Here is a 13,452-nt window from a genome sequence, read left to right as displayed (position 1 = left end):
TAACCATTTTGGGGGAAATGAAAATATTTTCCCATTCTTTTGGAATTACGAACACTTCCGTGGGCTCTATCTGGCATAGTTAATTTTCCATATGAGGATGACTTTGACAGGTGTATTCTTATATAATTCACATATTTTTATTAAAACAAGTCAGACCAAATTTTAGTGCCATATAGTGGGTAACTATTTTCAGTCATAACAAATTTCAGTACCCGTGCAACGCACGAGCACAAAATCTAGTTAGTAAAATGTCGACGATGTTTAGCAGATTGGTATTTAATTGGGTCGAATTTAGGTTAAAGGGTTCATGACCCATTTACAAGTGACACGAACGCAAACCCAACACGATGTCTATAAAAAATGGTAGAAGTATGAATTACCCTAAAGCCTAGAGGAGGAGTGAATGCGTAAAAGCATATAACTGGAAAACATCACAGGGACATATTCACAAAAACCCCTGCTCCCTCGAACAACCAATTCACTCTAAAACCTCGTCCGCCACCGCCAATTTACCCGGCGATCAACGTGTCACCGCAGCGATGGCGGTGAGACCGAAAGAGCAAATACAATTCACGAAGCAACCGTATATGGAGGACAATGAGCCTCGCAAACTGTCAGTTTTCATTCCTTATTTATTTATTTATACTCATTTTTCTCTAATTTTCCCAAATTGTATGTTTTATTGTTTCAATTTGTATTTTCAGTGAAAGCATTAAGTTTTCAATGTTTTCGGAGGCGGAAATTGGCAAAGTTGCTGAAGTTCAAGTTTCTAAAACTAATTATTATGATGCTCAGAAGAAGCCTATTGCTAATGGTCTTTTGGACCCTCGAATGGTTATTACTTTTCCCTTGATTGATTTTCCGTTGAAATTAGTTTTTCTACTGTTTTAATTTTATTTTGCTGATTAATTAGTTTTTCAGGATCGTCTCAATGATTACAGTTATTTATATTTCAGTATATGATTTGCGTTAACACGGCCTTTAATTAAAAAAATTAGGTCAAGGATTAAGGTCTTGAAGATCAGATTTTGAATTTTAGGCTATGAATGTTTCCTTTTAGCTTAATATGTCGAGTGTCGATTGCGCTTTTGAGCTTTTGTGATTAGATACTAAAGATAATGAAGAGGAGAAGAAAAAGGAAGAATTCTATTCTCTGAAGTTGCTGATTAATGAGTTATTAATACTCTGTACTTGGCTTGTTGGTTTTTTTATGAGACGGAACAATGTCTATGAAACAAAACCCATTAAAGCTTTGTATTTGGAATTTTAGGTTCCATTTTGCATTATTTGTGAAACTATATACTCCGTATATTTTTAATAGGGAAGTTAGGCACCGAGATGCAAAATCTCAATCTCGACACGCTTTCTTCACTTCTTTTTGTAGTTTCATTTCCAATATTGGTTTGTTTTATTTCGTATGTTTTATTGTTGTTTACTGCAATGTTAGGGCCCTCCAAACAAGCATAGTGGTCCTTGCGCTACGTGCCATACCAAATATGAAGATTGTCCGGGCCATTATGGTTATTTTAAACTAGCGCTACCTGTTTACAACGTCGGCTTTGTTGGTGCCAGCCTAGAAGTTTTAAAGTGTATATGCAAGGTATGGTTTGTCCTGAACTGAGCATATAACATTATGCAAATTAGCAGATACCATCGAGTTCCTACTTATTGACTCCTACTTATACAATTAAACTTGATGTCAATGTCATTGCTCAACAGTCTTGTTCACGTATCCTGTTACCGGAAAAAGACTGTAAAGAATTTCTAAAGAAGATGAGGGGTTCCAAGGATCCATTGCAGAAAAATGAGTTGAAGAAAAAGATTGTGAAAAAGTGTTCCTCAAAAGCAGAAGTGAAGTGCTATAGATGTGGATACATTAATGGTACTTTTCTGACTTCCTGCAGATTGTTTTTAAGACTCCCTCTTACCACCTATGTCTTAGATGGCTGTATTTTTGACCCCCCCTCCTCTTACATATCACCCTGTAACTCCTCCTAGTTAGCTGCTGTTCATACAATAGATAAAATATGTAGTGTTTCTAGGCAGGCTTGTGTGTTGCATGAGATGAAGGTGAATATTCTTTCTAAATAGCTTTTAATGCTGCACAAGTGGAGACTGAAAAACCCAGTTTCCTATCCTTTTTTTTTTTTTTTTTTTTTTTTTTTTTTTTTTTTTTTTTTTTTTTTGCGAGTTATGTAGGGTGCCCCCCACCCCCACCCTCCCATCTTCTGCCTCAGTGACTGGTCTTTGGGGAACTGCCTGTATGTAAAAGGTGTTGTCTCTCTCTTGCCGTCATCTTGGCCTCTTGGGTTCTCCATTCACCTTTTGTGAGGATTAAAGATGCCTAAACCTTGGACTACTCGTACAGTTGTACTTGTGTGTGGTATTTATGATTTAAAGGCATATTTGCTTACATTTTTTTGTTGCTTGTGCCATTTAGGAAAGGTGAAGAAGGGTGCTACTGTGTTGCAAATAGTCCATAATTGTCCAAAGCAGGAAAAAAGTATTGAAGAAGGCAGAACAGGCTTTTTTACACCAATAAGCCCACAAGAGGCACTTTTATTGTTTAACCAAATGCATGATCAGGTGAAGTATCATTTTCTGAATCCTTATCTCATGTGTTTGTGGACTTTCTTGCTGCATGCATATGTTTTTTTACGCACGTGCATGGCTTTTTGTCTGTGCATTTTTCTTTGCAAGACAACCTAGACAGGAAGATGTACACTTATTGTTATTTCAGCTAGAAGTTATATACGTATAATATTTATCTAGGCATTGTGGCTACAGTTTCTCAAGGCTCTATTATCTTGTGTCCTAAATAAGTGTGTTTTGATGAGAAAATAGTAAAGATGTTGCTTTAAATATCATGTACAAGTTCTCATGTATAAAAAGAAAATACATGTATAAAAACAAGTTTCAAGTTGACTAGACATGTCAAGATTTGTCCCATTTTGAAACCCAATCCGACCCGACCTAACATGTTTTTTCAAGGTTCATGAACCCGAAATTGTCTACAGTTTACCTAATAATAATTATATAAAATTAAGAAAAGGAGAGAATTTAGTTTTTCTAAAACCTAGGTAATGATATGTACATGTCAAGACTTAATTGACTTAGTTTTGGCTGTGTTTTGAACTATTTAGAACAACATAACTAATGCCGACATTTTTAGAGTAGTTTCCTTGCTTCTCTTGTTAATGCCATGACGACGTTATTTTGTAGGACTGTGAGCTACTCTATTTAAGTGAGAGGCCTGAGAAATTTATAACTAGTACCATCCTTGTTCCACCAACTTGCATCCGCCCGTCTGTTTTTGTTGGTGGAGGACTGCAAAGGTTGAATTTTTAGACTCTCCTCTTGTTTCATTGAACTCTTAATATTTTTCACCATTTGTAAAAGAACGGAAAATTCTGTAAGAAGTCAAGGTATTTAACTCATTACGTGTTTTCTCTTCAATTTCAACACTTGCAGCAATGAAAATGACATAACTGAAAGATTTAAGAGAATCATTCAAGCAAGTGCCTGTCTTCGGCAGGGAATGCAAGAACCGAGTAACACAGTAAAATTTCTGGTAAGATAATTAATCACCTGCCCTTTTCTTTTATAGGTTGAATGTCAACAGCGCTTCCTCACTTGGTATCTGAATTCCTTTCTAAAGAAGTTACCATGCAGAATGCATACACCCGTTTTAGAACTAAATTTAAAATACTCCATCAATGGTTTTGGTGGCCGACTTTTGTCGGAGTTTGGCCGTTGGTTTAGGATTAGCTGTTTAGCTGTAAATTCTTCAATATGATTCCACTTACCATCCTATTTTGAATTTACTACTGCTATTGAATACCTTGGGTGCAAAATTTGTGATGTGGACTTTATTTTTCTTGTTAGCCCGTCAAACATTAGCATTATTTTTACGTGTTTCTCTATTGTATCGTGATCTGATCTTTTAGCAATCTGGCAACAGCCTGTTTAATGGTTTCTCCAGATCTACTTTAATATTTGCTGTCATTATACTTACCAGTTGAGGTCTTCATCTTTTAGAACGGAAAGTGTTTCTTCATCACGAGGATTAGTTGGCTTCTGGTGTAGTACTTGTAATATGATGTTTTCTTTTGAGGAGTGGCTTTCTTTTTTGTAAACTTGTAAGCATGTTGGAAAGTTAAAATGTAACGATTTATTTTTTAGGATGACTGGGAGTACCTTCAAGTTGAAGTGGCTCATTATATAAACAGTGACGTACGTGTGATTTCACAAAACCAACCTACTAAGCCTTTGAGTGGGTTTGTTCAACGTCTAAAAGGAAAGCAGGGACGTTTTCGTGGAAATTTGTCTGGCAAACGTGTTGAGTTTACTGGAAGGACTGTGATCTCACCTGATCCGAATTTGAAGATTACTGAGGTTTGTATTTATTTAAACCAGCTGCTTACTTTCTATGTTCAAAAAAGAGTGCTTCCGGCTCAATGAGGCACTAAACAATCGCCTTTGGGCGCCTTTCGTGCATAAGGTGCTGTAAGCGATGTGCATTAGGGCCTGCCTTGAATCCATGGAATAATCAGGAGGTAAATTTTAATCGGGTGATAATTATTAGGGAAGTTAATTACTTGGGTAATGAGTTCCTTGATGATAGGTTTGGCATATAAGAGTAATGATTACCGAGGAGATGTTTTACTCCAATAATCATTACCCGGGGGGAGGGTGGGTAATTACTCCAATAATCATTACCCGAGGGGAGGGTGGGTAATGTATTACCCCTTCATGAGGGTAATAGATTCGGGAGGTGAATAATTACTCTAATACTAAACATGGAAAATGCACCTTACAGGCTTACATATCCCTCGACCCTCCCCTATTCATTTCCCCCTTTTTACCCTCAATCCAAGCAAGCCCTTGATGTGGATATTACATTATTTCCTTCTAGTTTTATTCTACCTGTTTCTTTTCCTCATTATCTATATCTTACATGCTAGCCCTCTTTGAAATCCAAAAAAGTAATTTGTACAATATTTATATAATTATAAAAATACATAATCGTTTTTGCAAATAGTTCGCTTATTGTACATTGTTCCTTCTGGTCACAGGCATTCATCTCCTCGAAGCGCCTCATGCCTTTTAAAGCTAATATTTTGGGTTTTCGTTTAAATGTAAGATGTTATTATACTTTCTGGCAGGTTGCAGTTCCGCTGCTAATGGCGTCAATATTAACTTACCCTGAGTGCGTCAACCATCATAACATCGAAAAGTTGAGGCAGTGTGTACGTAATGGGCCAAAGAAGTATCCTGGGGCAAAATTTATAATTGAGCCCAATGGTGATAAAAAGTGAGAACAGTTATTCTTGATACTAGTACCGGTGTTTTGGATAGGTGCTAGAATGACCTATTAACGTTTATTAATCTTCTTGCAGGGATTTGTCATTTACTAGTAGAAAGCGTATTGCTGACGAATTGAAGATTGGCTACATAGTTCATCGTCACCTAGAAGACGGTGATGTTGTTCTTTTCAATAGACAACCAAGTTTGCATCGGATGTCTATCATGTGCCATAGGGTGATGAAATTTTTCGAGTTCATTGTGTACATCCAATCTCCGTGTACATTATCTGACCTTAATGTTCACATGTGCTCTGTGTAGGCTAGAATTATGCCATGGAGAACCTTGAGATTTAATGAATCTGTTTGCAATCCATACAACGCTGATTTTGATGGGGATGAGATGAACATGCATGTTCCTCAAACAGAAGAGGCTCGAGCAGAGGCTTTTTTATTGATGGGGGTAAGCTGTATTTGATACTACGTATGTTTTGTATGTTTCATGTACTAACAATTTCTCCTAGAAAATAGTCTCATCATCGGGTTGATTGGGGTAAGGCTATGTACTATCCAAGGCCGTCCCTATGTTTTAGGGGTTGGATATGTTACTTCGACACTCCATATATCCTGCGTACCCGTGTCCGACAATTGACACTTGGACATTGGTATGACACGCCGACCCTTCATTTTAGACCAAAAACTTGACCATTTTTTATAAAATAGCCGAGTCCGACACTTGGGTACGCACCCGTGTCCGACCCTTTGGACCGAGTCTGAGCAGCATAGTTGACGATGCCAAATTTCTAAGTAGCCCCCTAATCTAATAATACTCCCTTTGTTTCGTATTATAAGGCATTTTATGAAAAAATCAAAATTTCTTTTTATATGTCCGTTTACATTTTTCCGTGTATTACATCTTCACTACATTTTCCAAAACACCATTACTTTGAAAAAGAGGAACTTTTAGCTAATTTTTTTTTTTTCTATTTTCAGATTATTTATTACACAGAAACAACATCTTCAAGCACTTTCTTAATTCATCTGCAATCCCCTAAAATGACTTGTAAAAAAATAACATAGGGACTTTGGGAGTACTATGTATATGTAAACCAGAACCACATACTTCAGTGACTCACATTTGTCACTATATTATTTGACATGTGGTATATAAATATTTGGTTCTATTGCATATAAGTTAAAATCAGGAAAGTAGTTAATTCAGAGAGTAAACAATTAAAATTAGAATTCGCGCCACTAAATCATGTAAGAAATAGCTAACTGATCTTTAGGAAACAAATAATTTATTTGTTTAAGCCTTAAGGTGTCGTTTGGTTGATCCACTTAAATTGTGGGAATTGTAAAATCTCATGAATTGTAAAATTTTGGAGTTGTTTGATTGCCAACATTTTTTGGAAAAATGGAGGAGTTTAGAAATCACATGATTTTCCAATTCCTTCATAATGGATGAATTGGGTAACCTAGCCCCCTAAGTAATTGGAAACTCCTATGTAGTTGAATTTCTATATAGGCAACCAAACGTTTTTGCTAAAAGCACATGAATTTCATGAGGGAAATTAACTTCCATGAATTGAGTAGTCTTGTGCAATTTTAAGCCCATAGTCAACCAAACGACACCTAAATATAAGAGTCTAATGCAATTAGGTTGGCAATTGGTGTAAAAAATAAGTTAAATAAAATTAACTAATTGATTGATCTATAAGATGTACATATGTAATATATATATATATATATATATATATATATATATATATAGTGTAAAGATCATCTAAGTCCATGTCTTACATTTGAGTCCATAAGTTCTCTATAGAGCCATTGGATGGGGGAGATGGAGGGCTATGATTGAAGCAAAAAAAAAGGAGATTAATGAGCTAATTTACCACTCTCTCTCTACTATACTAATTAATTAATAACATATCCTAATTAACCCCTAATCTAACATATATACTTTTCCACTTACCACTTTCTCTCTCATCTCACACAATTTCAATCCTCACCTCTCTCTCTAAAACTCAAATCTCTAAAAACAAAAACCAAATAAAAAAAATCCCAAAAATCTCCTCTCCTCACTCACCAACCCACCTCCGCATCTACCTCCGACCCACCACCACCATTCACCCACCACACCAAATCCCTTCCCCACCATAACATAATAAAACCCACACCCTCATCCCTCACCGAAACCACCCACCACCGAACACCTCACCTCCTCACCGAACCCACACCCTCATCCCTCACCGAAACTACTACCACCCACTCCTCACGCCACCCTCCCTTAAATAAATTTTATTATAACACCACCACCACATATTTACCCGACAACAACCCACCACCCACACCCATGCCCACACCCACGACAAAGAATATTAAATTTACCCGACAACACCACCACCACCACCACATGCCGCCACCCTTTGATTTTCTCTTCTATTCTCCTTTTTATTTTTCGAAATTTATCTTGTTTGAGCAATTATTTTTTTCAAAACAAGATCTAAATTTACATCTTGTTTTTTTATTTTATTTTTTTCGAAAACAAGATCTTGAACGACCATTTTTGCCTTTTTTTGGTTTTAGTGTTGTGGTTGGTCTCTTGAAACCATTTTTGGTTTTAGTGTTGTGTTTTTGGTTTTAGTGTTGTGGTTGGTCTCTTGAATTTTTTTTATTTTTTTTTATTTTTTTTTTTTTTTTTTTTTTTTTATTTTTTCGATTATTTCCTTGTCGATTTGGTCTCGCGGTTGATGTTTGAGATCTCGTATTTTTTTTTTTTTTGAGTTTGTTGCATGGGTAAGGTGGTGGTGGGTTTAGGCGGTTTTTGTTATTTTTTTTTTTTTAAATCGTCTTGTTATCTCTTTTTTTTTGGTAAAAAAATAATCGGAGTTATTGTTGGTTTTTTTCAGATTTGGTATTTAAAATTATGTTGTTATCTTATTTTTTTTTTCGAACTTTGTGAGAATAGTGGTTGATATGAGATCTATTAAAATTACATTTTTCTATATTAAAATTATACTTTTTCCTTTATTTTTTCTATTAAAGTTACATTTCCTCCATTAAAATTACACTTTTTTTGGCTAAAATTACACCTTTTGTTGTTAGAACTACACTTTTTAGCTTAAAATTATACATTTTTCGAAAAATTACACTTTCTCCTAAAATTATACTTTTTGTTGTTAGAATTACACTTTTTTCTGTTAAAATTACACTTTTCTTCATTAAAATTACACTTTTTGTTGTTAGAATTACACTTTTTTCCGTTAGAATTACACTTTTTTCTGTTAAAATTACACTTTTTTTTATTAAAATAACACTTTTTCGGCTAGAATAACACTTTTTTAATTTGAATAACACTTTTTTTCGTTATAATTACACTTTTTTCTAATGAAAAAAGTGTAATTCAGCAAAAGTAATTCTAACGAAAAAATATAATTCTAACAAAAAAGTAATTATAAAAAAAAGTGTAATTCTAAAGAAAAAGTGTTATTCTTCTTGAAAAAAAGTGTTTACCGTTAATTACACTTTTTTCTTTAGAATTACACTTTTTTCGTTAGAATTACACTTTTTTTTCGTTAAATTACACTTTTTTCTCGCTAAATTACACTTTTTTCATTAAATTACACTTTTTCCGCTAGAATTACACTTTTTTTCGTTAGAATTACACTTTTTTTCGTTAGAATTACACTTTTAGAATTACCCTTACTTCTATTGGACTAATGTTACACTCTCAATGGACTTGGTTATATTCTCATTGGACTTATGGACTAATGTTACACTCTAAACTAAAATTACATTCTCAGGTGGACCGAAATTATACTTTTCTTGACTAAAATTACACTTTTCTGGACTAAAATTACATTCTCCTGGACTAAAATAACAAATTCATTGGACTGAAATTACACTTATATGGACTAAAATAACACTTTTTGTTGTTAAAATAACACTATTAAAATGCTAAAATTACAATAACTTGTGATAAAATGACAAAAATTCAAAATATTATTCGTTAAAATCACTCGGAAAAGATTGAAGTTAAACTTGTAAAACGCTAAATTCTCGAAAATATTTATTAAAATTACACTTTTTGCCGTTAGAATTACACTCGTAAAATCCTAAAATGTCGAAAACTTGTCTCGAAAAAAAAAAAAAAAAAAAACAAACAAATCGAAAACTTGTCTCGGAAAAAAAAAAAAACGAAAAAAATCGAAACTGGAAAAATGTTAACAAAATTTTCATAAACTTTGAAGTATAAGACAAAATATGGTGTTAATTGTGTATGATAATGAATTAGTGAATGTATTATTAAAACTAGAGAGAGAAGTGAAGTCATTAGTGTTAAGTGTGTTTTTTGTTTTCAATCTCAACCTTCCACCATGCATGATCCAAGGGTTGTGGGAAGGACTTATGGACTCAAAAAAAAAGGACTTAGAAGAACTTTGCTCTATATATATATATATATATATATATATATATATATATATATATATATAAAATCATTGAAATGTCGTGATGCGCCACGTGTCAACCCAGCCTTAAATACACGTATTAATTACAGCTGAAATTAAATACAAACATAATAAATGCTTTATAAATCTCAGCAAAATATTAATTATAATTAAATAAATTTTATTATAAAATTTTATTAAATAATTATGGTGATTTGATTCTAAATTTACTAAAAAGTTATTTTGATAAAAATTCTAAAATGTAAATAAGTACGTTCATTGTGAAAAATGCTTTCAATTGAGTATAATTTTCATTATATTTATTGAAATATTTATTTTGACATGTAGAGATGATTAAAGTGAGTGTCTCACAATGTCAATGTTTTACATTTACGTAAAAAAACATTTTGAGAAAGTTATAAAACTTAATTAGGCTATTAAATCCATTAAGAAATATATATTTGGATGAGTCATTGTATATATTAAAAAGACAACTTTAGAAAAACTACTAAGAGATAAGTTTTTAAAGTCTGGGAATGAAAAAAAATTATATTGGACAAATTGAATACATATGAGATTTTGATAGGTTTCAATAGTGTGATAACGAGTATATGTACGAGTGTGTATATATAAAAGTGATTGCGAGTGCATTTGAATAATCAAAACAAAAGTAATGATTATTAAGTAATATAATATTATAAACGACATGAAAAAGTAGAAAATACGTTACATTTTTCTTTAGTATCTTTAATTAAATATGTAAAAGTGAAATATAAAATTTTGATTATGACTAACCAAATACTTTTATTACTTTTAGTTAAATATTTTATATGTTATCTTTTAAATACTTTGAAGTTAAACATCAAAAAATAATATCTGAGAAAGTTCAACCTATTATATTTACAGGTAATAAACTCTTAAACATCATTATATATAATTGTTTAAAAAAACAAAAGCTGCAAATTTCTCATAGATATGTTTGACACATATCACATGCAAGACACAATCAAAACGTTTGAATAAGTTGAGTTTGAACTCTATATGTTTGATAGATAAATGTCACATGTTATACATAAAAAATTAAAAATTACATAAAATTACATAAAATTATATTCACATCATTTTTAATAAATATTAATTGATTTGAGACATAAAGTATCGTGAAATGATATAATTTGAAACCTTATTGTTGATTGTTGTATTATTTGAGTAAATTTTATTTTAATTAATATGATATTTCACCAGTCACAAATTTATTTATAAAACATTGATCACGCATAATTAATTATCACTTATTAGTTTTAATTAAAACTCTTATGTATTTTATTTTAAAACATTGAAGTTAAACCTAAAATTATTAAATTTGAAAAAAATTATTTATAAGAGGAAATATTGAAGGTCGTATATGAATTATATAATTTTTCTTCAATTATAATCATAAAATATTAAAACAGGCCGCGCGAAGCGCGGGATACTGCCTAGTTTATTTATATATACAAGTCTGATAAAATTAAACAATAATCATAAGTAATTGTGATAGCAGTGGAAATAATGTACCAACGAGAGTATAATAAATATAAAAGCAAGCTACATTATGAGTGGTACAAGTCACAATAAGAATGAGAGTAGTGAAAGTAACACTAGCAGCAAGAGCCGCATGAGTAGTGAATATGTCACATAATTTGGTTGATAAATTTTATCTAATCATAATTTAAGCAATGCCATATATTAATGTAACATAGATGGTAAATGTATGAATTAGGCAAGTCAACGCATTGTATTTCATATAAAATAAAAATTAGAAGGTAATTATAGGTAGTCCGGGCGGGGTAAAGCTCCAAAACTAGTTCCTTTATTTATATTATATTACCATACAAATATAAGACAGCTCTACAAAAACAAATGGAAAAAATTAAAGGAGCTTATTAGTCTACTGATATTTGATTTTTTTATTCTAACTTCTAAATGGTTAAGGCCACGAGGAAAGTAGTCCACTCTTGATATATAGTCTTTTAGGGTGGCGAGGTAGGTTTTGGTTGCACTGGGGGTTCTAGGGTTGAGATATTGTTTTGAAGATAGGGAATCGTTTTAAATGGGCCGAGACGTTCGTTGGAGTAGAGGTGGTTTTTCTGAGATGGGGGGAGATGGTTTTGAAGGTTGGGGGTGTTTTCCGGTGGGTCTGGGGTGGTTAGGCGGGTGAGTGTGATTGTAAACACAAGGTAAAGGGGAAGGTTAAAAATGGCAATGATAACCCATATCCCATACCTTTGCTTTCCTAATAATAACTAATCCAAAAGCAAACACAAGGTATTGCAATAACCTTCAAAAACCATTACAATACGGATTTGATGCTATGGTCAAGGCTAGCTTTAGGGTATCCACAATAGATAAACCTCTAAAGAGGTTTGTCACATGACACATCACCAAATTAACAAACCTCTCCAATAACAAACCCATACATAACAATAGACAAACCTTTTCAAGGTTCATGTTATAGGACCCACTTCAAAATTATCCATTTTTTTCTCTTATATGTTGGGTACATTTTAGGGACCACCACTTGCCATGTCATCCCACAAACCTGTATACAAATATGTAACCATTCTCATCTATGAACCTCAACCCTCATTCCCAACAATAGAGAGGTTTGTGAACAAACCTCTAAAAAGTACCTATTGTGGATGCCCTAGTACAAGCATGGAACTAATTGTCATAACTTTTTATTGTGGGTTTCATTTTTAAATTTAATCGGTTTTCCAGCAATCCATCTGTCCGAGTCACGACGGCGAGACTCCAAAAAAGAGGCTGCCACTCGTTCATTTGAGGGGGAAACAATCTCTCTTGACTAAGACTTCCAGCAAAATGTGATTTCCCCTCTTAGAAGCCTTAATTGATCCTTATGCCATTTTATATCATAAATCGGTTAATTTGAGGATTATAATTTATAATTCTAAAACTTCACCAAAATGATTCGTTTGAGTCAACCAAAATGTGATATCCCCTTTTAGAAGTCCTAACTGATACTCATGCCTATTTCTCTGTTTATTCGGTTTTGATGCCTATACTAATCGCTTGTGGTAAATCTGTTTCTAATACAGGTGCAAAACAACTTATGTACACCGAAAAATGGAACCATTTTGGTTGCCTCTACGCAGGACTTTTTGACATCATCTTTCTTAATTACGAGGAAGGATACGTTCTATGATCGTGCAGCATTTTCTCTGCTCTGCTCTTATATGGGAGACGGAATGGATGTCATTGATTTACCTTCGCCGGCTTTGATTAAGGTAGGGAGTAACTGCCCTGTCTGCCCATACATATTGTCTATTTTCTTTGGCAGCTGTGTTCTTCATTCTAATTATTTGACCATCAGGAATTATTTTGGTTTGGCCAAATCGTAGCTCAAGCTGCCTCTTAACTTTCCAAGCCCTAAAGCTTGATGAGTTTGCTTGGTTGAGTTTCTTTTTAGTCTCTAAACCATCATCACAAAGAATCATCTACCATACCCATGGTAAATAGGCTACTGTAGCCTGAAGGAGATGCAGTGCTAAGTAAATAATTTTGTACAATAACCACACATTGCTGAAGAGAGTTTATAAAGGTGGTCATTATTTAATCCTAATTCTCTAATGGCGGGTTTGAATAATCATTTTCTAAAATTAAAGAGAATAGGATTTACGACATTCATGATTTTT

General features: G+C 33.1%; 1 protein-coding gene across 1 annotated transcript in view; it reads left to right on the top strand.

The window, feature by feature from the left end:
* The first annotated feature begins 378 nt into the window (after positions 1–378).
* The window catches only part of LOC141653410 (DNA-directed RNA polymerase III subunit 1), a 29,611-nt gene continuing 16,537 nt past the window's right edge, over positions 379–13,452 (top strand). Inside the window, exons 1-12 of the mRNA XM_074461163.1 lie at positions 379–613; positions 705–834; positions 1,448–1,600; positions 1,720–1,882; positions 2,441–2,586; positions 3,223–3,335; positions 3,472–3,571; positions 4,183–4,395; positions 5,166–5,314; positions 5,400–5,541; positions 5,626–5,766; positions 12,856–13,044. Of these exons, the coding sequence (XP_074317264.1) occupies positions 540–613; positions 705–834; positions 1,448–1,600; positions 1,720–1,882; positions 2,441–2,586; positions 3,223–3,335; positions 3,472–3,571; positions 4,183–4,395; positions 5,166–5,314; positions 5,400–5,541; positions 5,626–5,766; positions 12,856–13,044 (1,713 nt within the window). The 5' untranslated portion in view covers positions 379–539. The remainder of the gene's footprint in view (positions 614–704; positions 835–1,447; positions 1,601–1,719; positions 1,883–2,440; positions 2,587–3,222; positions 3,336–3,471; positions 3,572–4,182; positions 4,396–5,165; positions 5,315–5,399; positions 5,542–5,625; positions 5,767–12,855; positions 13,045–13,452) is intronic.

The sequence above is a fragment of the Silene latifolia genome, chromosome 4 (genome assembly GCF_048544455.1).
Source record: "Silene latifolia isolate original U9 population chromosome 4, ASM4854445v1, whole genome shotgun sequence".
Taxonomy (NCBI): Eukaryota; Viridiplantae; Streptophyta; class Magnoliopsida; order Caryophyllales; family Caryophyllaceae; genus Silene; species Silene latifolia.
This window is presented reverse-complemented; position numbering and strand designations above follow the sequence as displayed.